The sequence below is a fragment of the Macrotis lagotis genome, chromosome 4 (assembly GCF_037893015.1).
Source record: "Macrotis lagotis isolate mMagLag1 chromosome 4, bilby.v1.9.chrom.fasta, whole genome shotgun sequence".
Classification (NCBI taxonomy): Eukaryota; Metazoa; Chordata; class Mammalia; order Peramelemorphia; family Peramelidae; genus Macrotis; species Macrotis lagotis.
In genome coordinates this window covers 190248706-190259907 of record NC_133661.1, presented here as the reverse complement: position 1 = coordinate 190259907, position 11202 = coordinate 190248706, and the positions used below count along the sequence as shown (strand labels likewise).

At 34.3% G+C, this 11202-nt stretch overlaps 1 protein-coding gene across 1 annotated transcript; it reads left to right on the top strand.

The window, feature by feature from the left end:
* The first annotated feature begins 8420 nt into the window (after positions 1-8420).
* LOC141520237 (olfactory receptor 4F6-like) lies at positions 8421-9374 on the top strand. The gene has a single exon (XM_074232030.1). The coding sequence runs from the start codon at positions 8424-8426 to the stop codon at positions 9372-9374; it is 951 nt and encodes a 316-aa protein (XP_074088131.1). The 5' UTR covers positions 8421-8423.
* The last annotated feature ends 1828 nt before the right edge of the window (positions 9375-11202 follow it).

The following is an 11202-nucleotide window of genomic DNA, read 5'->3' as shown; positions in this document are numbered from 1 at the left end:
TCACCAGCTCTGCCTCTGGGATGGACCACATTCTTTATCATAAGTCTATCTGAGGAGTTGCTTCAATATTTCCCCACCATCACTGCTATTGCTGTTAATTGTATTACCCTTCATTCTATTCCTCCCCAGTCCCATTTATTTTATTCTCTCTCTCTCTCTCTCTCTCTCTCTCTCTCTCTCTCTCCTTTTACCTTGTCCCTCCTCAAAAATATGTTGTATCTCACTAGCATCTCCCATGATCTTCCTTCTCTTCTATTTCCCATGGACACTCCCCCCATCCCCTTCACTTTTTTTAGGTTTTTGCAAGGCAAATGGGGTTAAGTAGCGTGCCCAAGGCCACACAGCTAGGTAATTATTAAGTGTCTGAGACTGGATTTGAACCCAGGTACTCCTGACTCCAAGGCAGGTGCTTTATCCACTACGCCACCTAGCTGCCCCTCTCCTTGACTTTTGGTTGATTATGACTTCATTCTTATGTACTTCTTTTTCTCTTGTCTCTGTAAAGACAACCACAGTATTAGTAAGTCTCACCATCACTTTCTTTTATTAAAAATTTGAGATAATTCTTAACCTTCATTTCCATTATATTCATCTACCTTTCTCTTCTCCCAGAGTCAACCTTACATCAAAGAATAAAATAGAAGAAAAAGAAACAGGTTAGGAAAACTAATCGACATATTGGAAAAAGTTTAACTTAATATGCAGAGATCATTACCCATAGTTTGCCATTTTTGCCAGGAGAAGTTCTTACTTTTTTGTCTGCTTTGGGGGTCAAGCTTAATCAGTCTTCTTATCTTTTATGCACCTTCACGTATTCTATAATTCAGTTACATTAGACTCTGTAGTTCTCTTGACCCTTGCTTCCTTCCATTCCTGACTTTCTTCAAGACTCAGTTGTAAGTTCAACTTCTGCAAGACTGCCTTTCTCAGTATTTCTCGTTTTTCCGTTGTTACCTTCTATCTTGCATGTACCTAGTGTTACTTCTTGGGAGAAACTAAGCTGCACAAATGGATAGAGTGCCAAGTTTGTAGTCAGGAAGACCTGAGTTCAAATGCAACTCCAGATGCTTATTATCTGTGTGACCCTGGACGAGTCACCTAATCCTGCTTATTTCAGTTTTCTCATTTGTAAAATGAGCTGGAGCAAACCACTCCAGCAATTATGCCAAACCCCCGCCCCCAAATTTGGTCACAAGTCAGATGCAACTGAACAACAACAATTTGTTTGTTATCTTTCCCATTAGATTGTGAGCTCCTTAAGAACAGATACCATTTTCTCTTTCTTTATCTTCTCAATATTAGTACGTTCCCAAAACATAGTATATGTTTAATAAATGCTTGTTGATTGACTTACTCTGTGCTAGGTCCTGTACTAACTCTTAACTTTTGTGTCGTCACATTATTTATGCAACAAAATGTTACAGACATTTATAATTACAGAGTTTATTTATAGTTTAGTTAGGTTTTTCTCTTTTTTAATGGATTCCTCTATCTTGTAATAGATTTTTTATATTATAGCTCTTTTCCTTTAAAATTGTTTTTATTCTGAATTCATAAAAGGAAGATCAACATTTTTATATACAAAGCATGACAAGAATAAAAAAAGGATCACACATGCAACTGATAATCTACATCATGAACAACTTATTTTTCCTTCAGGTATATGAGAAATTCAAAATATTTCTTCACTTGAATGGTCAGAGCAACTTATACAATTTTAGGATGCAATTCCCTTAGCCATTTGGTACTGGCTGGTAATCCCCGGCCTCTGCAAGTCTCACTTGTTTAAGACCAGTAAGTGTAGATAATTAACTACCTTTCTTTTAATGACAGCATTTTTAAAGAGCTCTATACTTTGTAGGTAATTATATTACACAAGACTGAAGAGGCTGAGCTGGTATTGCTCCTTGGACTCTGTTGATGTGATTGCTTCAGAATAGGTAGGTGGAATGATAGATATAGGACTGGAAACACAGAAGAAGATTCAACCAGGTCTTTAGATTTCAGAGACAGATAGCTGGTTCTGGTGACAGAATTATACAAATGAATAGAATGTTAGTTTTAGTATTGTAGGATGCAATAAGGCTACCATATGGCACTTACTATTTATTTATTTGGGGTTTTTTTTTGCAAGGCAATGGGATTAAGTGCCATTGCCCAAGGCCACACAGCTAGGTAATTTTTAAATGTCTGAGGCTGGATTTGAATTCAGGTACTCCTGACTCCAGGGCTGGTGCTCTATCCACTGTACTATCTTGCTGCCTCCCATATGACATTTACAAAAGAAACTTGCAATACATTATATAACTCAAACTTCAAAAGATTCTTGAGATAGATAATATTAATCTTAATTTTATAGATAAGAAAAATTAGTGAGATTAATTGACTTAATTTGTTGTTGTTTATTTGTCTAGTGTTAGAGGTCAGTTTTAAATCCACATCTTCTTGGCTACCAATCCAGTAAGTCATCCATTATATCTTATTCCCTCTCATCATGATACAGCATAAGGAAGGAGGCTCTGAATACATCAAATTAGTATGGTTCTAAACTATGGAGCAGAACATATATTTTTGGGAATTGACTTTTTGGAACCCAGAACCAAAGCATGAGTGGAAATTTCTTAGAAGTGCTTTAAGAATCAGCACTGTGGACTGGGTCAAACAGAGGACTAGGTTCCAAGTCTCAATTGTTTAATAATTTTTATTATTAAGTTAATGTTAATTTATTGAACTTCTTCCTTCCTTGATATAGAAAGATGAGATTCTGAGCATGGGTACTATGAAAAGATATTTTCTGTTTGCATCATGGCTTTTTACTCGGATAAAATAAATGATGACTATAACTTGAAAGAAAGTCTTTGAAGTTTCTTGAGAACCACAATAAGGTAACAAGTATCAAACAAATTAATCTAATACAATATTAATACTAAAAGGGACATAAATTATCTAGTTCAATTTCCTCATTTTGGAGATGAGTAATTTGAAGTTCAGAGAAATCTAGAAAGTTAGTCTATAAACATTTATTAAATTCCTAATGTCTTCCAAGCATCATCCTGAAGCACTGGAAATACATAGAGGCAAAAAGTCAATCTATTCTTAAGGAACATAGAATGTAATTTGGGAGACTCTGTAGGCAAACAAGTGCTGAGAATCTCTCTCTCTCTCTCTCTCCACACACACACACACACACACACATATGTATATATATATATATATATATATATATATATATATATATATAACATAAATATACAAAATAGAAGGAACTAGAATTAAGGAGCAATGGGAAAAATTTTCTGTGGAAGGCAGAAGTACACTTTGGACTCAAAGATGATCCAGCAAAGAACTAATGAAGTTGGGACTAATACTCAAAACTATTCAGTCCCAGTCTTATGATTCTTTTGGTAAATCAAGTTTCCCTCTTGCAGAGGCAAGAGTATTGCCTTAACTGGTTGGATATATTGAATATCTCTTTAATTGTAAAAATTTTTTATTTATATAACAATTTTTATACTATCTCTATATAGCTTTTAAAATACCTTGGCAAGTCAATTCTCAAGCATTTGGCACATTTTCTTTTTATTATAAGTGATATTTATGTTTCTATTACTTCTATCAATTATTTCTGTATTTATCTGTAGTGCATTGATGTTATGTCTCAAATTTATTATATCAATTAATCTTTTTGTTGTTTCTTCATATCAATTTCAAATAAAGACAATTTAACTGTTTTCTTCTGCTTATTTAATGTTGTCTTTTCACTTTATTACTTTAGCTAGTATTTTTAAAAACCATGAGTCAACACTTATTTTTAAATATGTTTAATTTTTTCCCTAATTGCATGCTAATTTTTTTTAACGTTAAAAATGTTTTGAGTTCCAAATCCAATCTCTCCCTTTCTTCTTCCTTTCCCCCACTCTTCTTGAGAGGGTAAGAAATCAGATAAAGGATATACATTTACAATTATGTAAAACACTTTCATATTAGTCATTCTGGACAGGAAAACTTGAATGAAGATCCATAACATCTTTAAGTCTATTCAAATGTCATAAATTGTTTCTCTGGGGGTGAATTGTATGTATGCTTCATCATTAGACCTTTGTGATTGTGTTGGATCATTGTATTACTGAGAATAGTTAAGTTCTTTTCAAAGTTCTTCATCATATAATATTCTTTCTGTGTACGACATTTTCCTAGATCTGTTCACTTTGTTTTGCATCAGTTCATGTACGTTCAAGTTTTTTTCTGAAATCATCCTCTTCCAAAAGCACAATGATCTTCCATCACAATCACATGCCACATCTAGTGGCATCTCTTTGATATCTAATTCTTGGACACTACAAAAAGAATCGCTATAAATATTTTTGTACAAAAAAGTCCTCCTCCTACTTTTTTGTTGTCTTTGGAATATAGACTTAGCAGTGTTACTGACAACTCAAAGTTGTTTACAACAATTTTATAGTCCTTTGATCATAATTTGATGTTATTCTCCAGAATGTTTGATCATTGTGCATTAGTGTCCCACTTTTCTCAAATTCCCTCCAAAAGCCATCATTTTCCTTTTTTTGTCATGTTAACCAATCTGATAGCTATGAAGTGGTACCTCAGAGATCATTTAATCAACATTTCTTTAATCAATAATGATTTAGACTATTTTTATATGACTATAGATAAGTGATTTAGTTGTCTGAAAATTGCCTTCAACAAGCATTTATTATCTACCACATATCAGGCATTGGAAATACTAGTAAAGGGATTCTCAAGGAGCAAACAGTTTAATGAGAGAGAAAATATGTAAGCAGCTATTTACAAATATGATATATTCAGTATAAATTGGGCATATTTAGCTCAGGGTAGGCACAAGCATTAAAGGGGATTTGGAAAGGTTTTTCATGGAAGGTAGAATTTTAGATGGAATTTGTAGGCAAAGATGAGGAAGGAGAGAATTTTAGCCATTGGTCATAGTCAGTGGAGGTGGGCAGAAGCTGGAGTCAAAAGATGGAGAGTCTCCTGTAAAAAAAAAAGTAAGAAGTCAGTGTCACAACCATAGAATATATGGTGGGAAGTAAGGTTTAAGAAGACTGTAAAGGTAGGAGGGAGGTTTTGGATGTGAAACAGAGGATTATATATTTGATATTGGAAGTGATAGGGAGTCACTGAAGTTTAATTTGTTTCTTTGTGTGTGTGTGTGTGTGTGTGTGTGTGTGTGTGTGTGTGTATGTATATATGTGTATGTGAAAGAGAGAGAGAAAGGGGAGAAAGAGAGAGAGACAGACAGAGAGAGAGAGAGAGAGACAGACAGACAGACAGACAGACAGACAGAGAGACAGAGAGATTCTCTATTGGAAAATCATTTTGATAGCACAGTAGACAATGACAAGTGGAAAAAAACATGAATCAGGGGGATGAAAGAGAAGGAATAGTTCAGATGTGAGGTGATAATTGCCTGAATTAAAGTGGTGACTATCAAAGAAGAGAATTTAGCAGAAAGGATATGAAGGAAGAATTGACAGTATTCGGCAACAGATTACATGTGGGAGGTGAGATAGAGTGAGAAATCAAAGATGACACTTGGATTGTAAGCTGGAGTGACTCAGAAGGTAATGGTGCCTCCAGGAGTAAATGCTAAGTTAGGAAGAGGGGAAACAGGGAATGATAGAAAATTCATCTCTGGATATGTTGAGTTCAAAATGTCTAATTGGCAGTTAGAGATGTTAAACTAAAAGTTAGGAGCTACATTGGAAAAAGAGCTCTGAGATGATAATTAGCTCCATGGGAGTTGATATTACCATGTGAATTAATATAGGAGGTGACATCAAGGTGTAGGGTAAAGTCTGAGGAGATAGCCACAGTTAATGCATGATCTGGATAACCATTGTTCAGCAAAGGAGAATGAAAAGTGGTTTGACATGTAGAAGGAAAAGAAGTGGAGAGTTGTATCAGTAAAAACAAGAGAGAAGCAGTATCAAGAACAATGAGTGACGGTGTCAAAGACTGCAGAGAGGTTAAGAAGGAAGAAGATTGATAAAAGATCATGATATTTGCTAATAAAGAGATCAACAATATGAGGCTCAATTGAATGATGTTGTTAGTAGACTGTAGAGAGTTATGAACCATGAAAGTTAATAGTGCAGACATCTACTATAGCTAGCCTTCCTATAATTTCCCTGTGATTTTATCCCAGAAATGTAGGGCTTAATCTGTACTTGTAGTCCTTCACAACTCCATAAGGAGGTAGGTAGCATGTGTCATCCTTGGTTGTTTGAAATCATGGTTGGTCATTATAATGATCAGAGTTATGTCTTTTCAAATGATTTGTTATTACAAGCAGCAATTAAAAAGCTTTTGCATCATTTTACAATGTTATTTTATAAATTATTATTCTTGTTGTTTACTTTTCATTGATTCATTAAAGTGTTTCTATATTTCTCTTAAACTGGTTCTTTCTTTATTTTTTGCAGCACAAGAAATTATTTTTCTTCATTGCCCCAAATCAGCCTATTCCCCATCATCTCCTCCTCCTTCCCAATACAGTTGTCATTCAGTTGTTGATCAAAATAATGTTTCTACTGTTTTTCATATTACTTTTCAATTTATACTTTCAATGTAATACCCATTCTCTTTCAATTACATTGATAATACCTGATTTTGTTGATGTTCAAGTTTTCAATATTTCTGAAATTTTTCTTGTACAACTTCTTGAAATTATAAGTATAATTATTTTCCTTTTTTGAGAAGTCTAATAATTCTTTATTAAAATTTAATTTAATTTTATTTTTACCTTACTAAAAAAACTATTTTATTTCAATTCCTCTCCACCACCTCTTCCTTAGGAAAAGAAAAACAAAATCCCTTTAAATATGCATAATTAAGCAAAATAAAGCAAAATGCAAGAAATATGAGACTTGGTTTGAACCTTTAGTTCATCACTTCTGTAAGGAGGTAGATAGCATGTTTCATCCTTTGGGCTTGGAATACTGGTTGGTCATTATGTTGATCAGAGTAATTCTGGTCAATGTAATTCATTCATACACAAAATTCATACACATTCATTCAGTCATATGCAAAAATTTGCTCAACCATTGAGCAAGTGATGGACATCCCTTTAGTTTTCAGTTCTTTGTTGCCACAAAAAGAATTACTCATTTCTTTTTATATATTGGTTCATTTCATTTTTTTAAAATTTGTTTGAGGCATTAGACTAATAGTGGTATCACTTGTCAAATGGTATGTGCAGTTTAGCAAATTTTGGGTATAGCTCCAAATTGTTTTCCGTAATGACTGGACCAATTCACAGTTTTATCAATAGAGAATTAAAATGCTATCTTCCCTATCACCCTTCCAAGATTTGACATTTTCCATTTGCTAATGGGGTGGGTATAAGGTGAAATCAAGTCATATAGTTCTGATAATACCCATCCTTGATGTTTCCCTTAGATCTGTTATATCAGTCTCTGTAGATCTCATTTTTTTGGTTCTTTAATTTCCTGAAATTGTTTTTGTTTATGTCCTCTGACATTCTGTCCTTTTTCTTGTCCCCAAACTTAAGACAAATAATTTAATTATTTTTACTTCAACTTATGCCTCATGCCATTGGGAATAATATACTTCAGAATTTTCTCTACAACCCTTTTATGATGCATAAAAGAAAATTTGCCTTATCACTTTGTAGATAGTTAACTATTTACCTGAAATAACATTAATTCACAGTTGGCGCTAAATTATTTTTTGGTTATTTATTAAAATACAAGCCATTATCTAAGAACAAAAACTTGTTATCACTGAGAGTCTTATGCTTTCAAGGCAATTTCCAAAAGAGTTTTCACAGAATTTCTTTGGACAATTAAAAGACCCATATTGAATATCTTCATTCTCCATACTATTCCCTGGAATTTATGTCTCTAGCTTCTATTTATTTCATTAGTTCAACATTTCGCATTTCTAAATGGTTTATCTTGGGTTACAGCATCTCTTTTACCTCTAGAGATATTTAGGTGGACTCTAAGGAGCCCTGGACCTAGCTAGAATCAGTAATACTGGTGCCTGAAATGTACCTCAATAATATTAATTGTTTGATCATTAGCAATTAATTCCATAAGATAATTTCTTATCTAAAATTGATTGTGTTGGATTAAATGGTTTTAAAGATTACTTTGAGTTCTATTATTTTTAGGATAGTTTTGGAATATTTGTTAAAAACTAAGCTCCTTCTTTTATCCTCCCACCTTATTCATCAACAGAAAAATAGAAGCACAAGCAGAAAAGAACAGTATTGAACAATTTCAGACTTTATGAAAATTTTGTTTGGTTAATGATATATTAAGGTGATATTTGACTTCACTAATTTGTACACCTCTCAAAATAGAACACTAATATTATTTTCATGAATTCTGATTCCTGTATCACCTTTTTCCCTTAGGTAGATGTGCCTATTGGAGTCAATGGATAGAGAGAATAATTCTGTACTATCTCAGTTTGTGTTCCTTGGGCTCACTGATTCATGGGAGATTCAGTGTCTCCTTTTTGTGTCCTCCTCTGTTCCCTATGTGGTGAGCATTCTGAGAAACTTGCTCATTTTGATCACTGTGACATTTGGTTCTTATTTACATTCTCTCATGTATATCTTGCCCGCCAATCTCTCTTTGACTGCCTTAGGTTTTGGTTCAGTCACAGCCCCTAAAATGATTTGTGACCTTTTCAGGAAATGTAAATTAATTTCTTTTGGGGGTTGCATTGCTCAAATCTTCCTCATTCATGCATTTGGTGGCACTGAGATGGTGTTACTTATAGCCATGGCCTTTGACAGATATGTGGCCATATGTAAACCTCTCCACTATTCAATCATTATGAACCCCAAAATGTGTATTTTCCTTTTAGTTGTTGCCTGGATCATTGGTCTCATCCACTCCTTGGTCCAATTGGCTTTTGTTGTCAACTTACCTTTTTGTGGTCCTAATGAATTGGACAGCTTTTTCTGTGACCTTCCCCGGTTTATCAAATTAGCATGTACTGAGACTTACAGATTGCAATTCATGGTCACTGCCAACAGTGGTTTCATTTCTCTTGGATCCTTCTGTATATTGATTATTTCCTACATTTTCATCCTAGTCACTGTTCAAAAGCATTCTTCAGGTGGTTCTTCCAAGGCCCTTTCCACTTTAGCTGCTCACATCACAGTAGTGATTTTATTCTTTGGTCCATTAATATTTTTCTATATATGGCCATTTCCTACATCAAGCCTGGATAAATTTCTTGCTATCTTTAATGCAGTTCTTACTCCATTTCTGAACCCTATCTTCTACACATTTAAGAACAAAGATATGAAGGTGGCAATGGGAAGAGTATGTAACCGGTTTTTGAAGAACATTGTTTAAATACATTTGGGTAAAAATTGTCAATCCTGAGAATCTTCTTAAGTCTGAGGTGTCCCAAATAATCTTATTGAATGTTGTATAGTTCTTCTAAATTCAACATATTTATAATGTAATCTAACATAATAAGTCTAGCATTTATATAGTTCTTTAAGATTTGCAAAGTATTTTATGTGTGTGTTATCTTAATTGAACCTTGCAAAGTTTATCCTTCCGAGGTTGGTGTGGCCTACTAGAGTCTCAGAGCTAGTAAATGTCTGAAGCAATACTTGAAGTCATGGCTTCCTGACTTTAAGTCAGGAAGTCATAGTGCTGGCCGCTATGGCACCTCATTGCCTCATTATTTTCCCACTCACCCTCTTCTTTTCTGAACTTCTGTATTTCTTTCTTTTTTTTAACTGGTGTACTTATTTATATAAAAGAAAGATTTTATTAATTTTGAATTTTACAATTTTCCCCCTTATCTTGTTTCCCTTCCTCACCCCCCCACCACAGAAGGCAGTCTGTTAGTCTTTATATATTGTTTCCATGGTATACATTGATCCAAGTTGAATGTGATGAGAAAGAAATCATATCCTTAAGGAAGAAAAATAAAGTATTGAAATTTTGTATTTCTTTTGTTGCTATCTTTATCTCTTCAGTCTTTCAGTTTTATAATCTTTTGGTTTTCCTTTACTCTGCATTCATCCTTATCCCAAACACAAACACACACTCCCCACCTCCCCCATATATATATATATATATATATATATATATATATATACAATTTATATATACATCCATAAATCCTCTTTCCAGCTATCAAAATGATTTTCCCTTAGGAGAATTCTGATGAAGTCATTCCCCTGTTCAATACATACCTGTTTGTCCTTTGATCTTGAGGAAGACCATGATACTACAAACATGATACAACGAAGGTGATTCTATGATTTGTAAATGAATTGGATTTGTGAGGAGGGGGCTGTGTGAAGTCGCCAGTCTCACTTTTTCCTCCAGAACTATTGGACTCCAGTGGCCAGGAAGACTGGAGATGACCCTGGCTGCTGTGGGAGCCCTTGGTCTCTTTAAACAGATCTCAGTTTGACTGAGGTAGTGTCTATTCAGTGATTAAGACTAAGGAAGAAAGAAGTGAGGCAAAGAATGACTTCTTTTACCTAGTAAAAAGAAATCAGTGTGGTAGGGATTTCTGGCCAAAGCAGAAACAATTGTTATTTACACTCACTCTGAGTTATCAAAGTCCAAAAATGATCAAATGAAGTTTGGTCTGGGACATAAGGTTGGTCACATAAAGAGAGTCAGAATAATCTGGCGTCAGTAAACCCCAAGAAATCTTGACAGGTTTCAGTGGTCAAAATTTATATTACTATGAGCAGAATTTTCATAGGTAAAGGTCAAGATAAATATCTTGTAGAAGGTAAAATTTCAGCATAGACTTAAAGGAATCCAGAAATAATGAACAATGAAAATATTCTGAGTTGGGAGACAGAATGTCTTTGAGGTACAGCAATCATACTAGTGTCATTAGATCAACACAGTAGGTTTGAGGAGGGTATAAGGTACAAGAAGACTAGAAATGTAGGAAGGAGCATATTACAAAGAATTCTGAACATCAACCAAAGTGTTTTGTATTTGAATTTGGAGGTGATCAGGAGACAGTGAGTGAGGATGATGGTGATGACATAGTCAGGCCTGTACTTTAGGAAGATTAAATTGACAACTGAGTGGAAGGTGGACTGGAGTATGAAGAGACTTGAGTCAGAGAGACCAATTTCAAGTCCAGATGTGAGGTGATAAGGGTCCACATCAGGGTGATGGTAGTTCTCAGAGATGA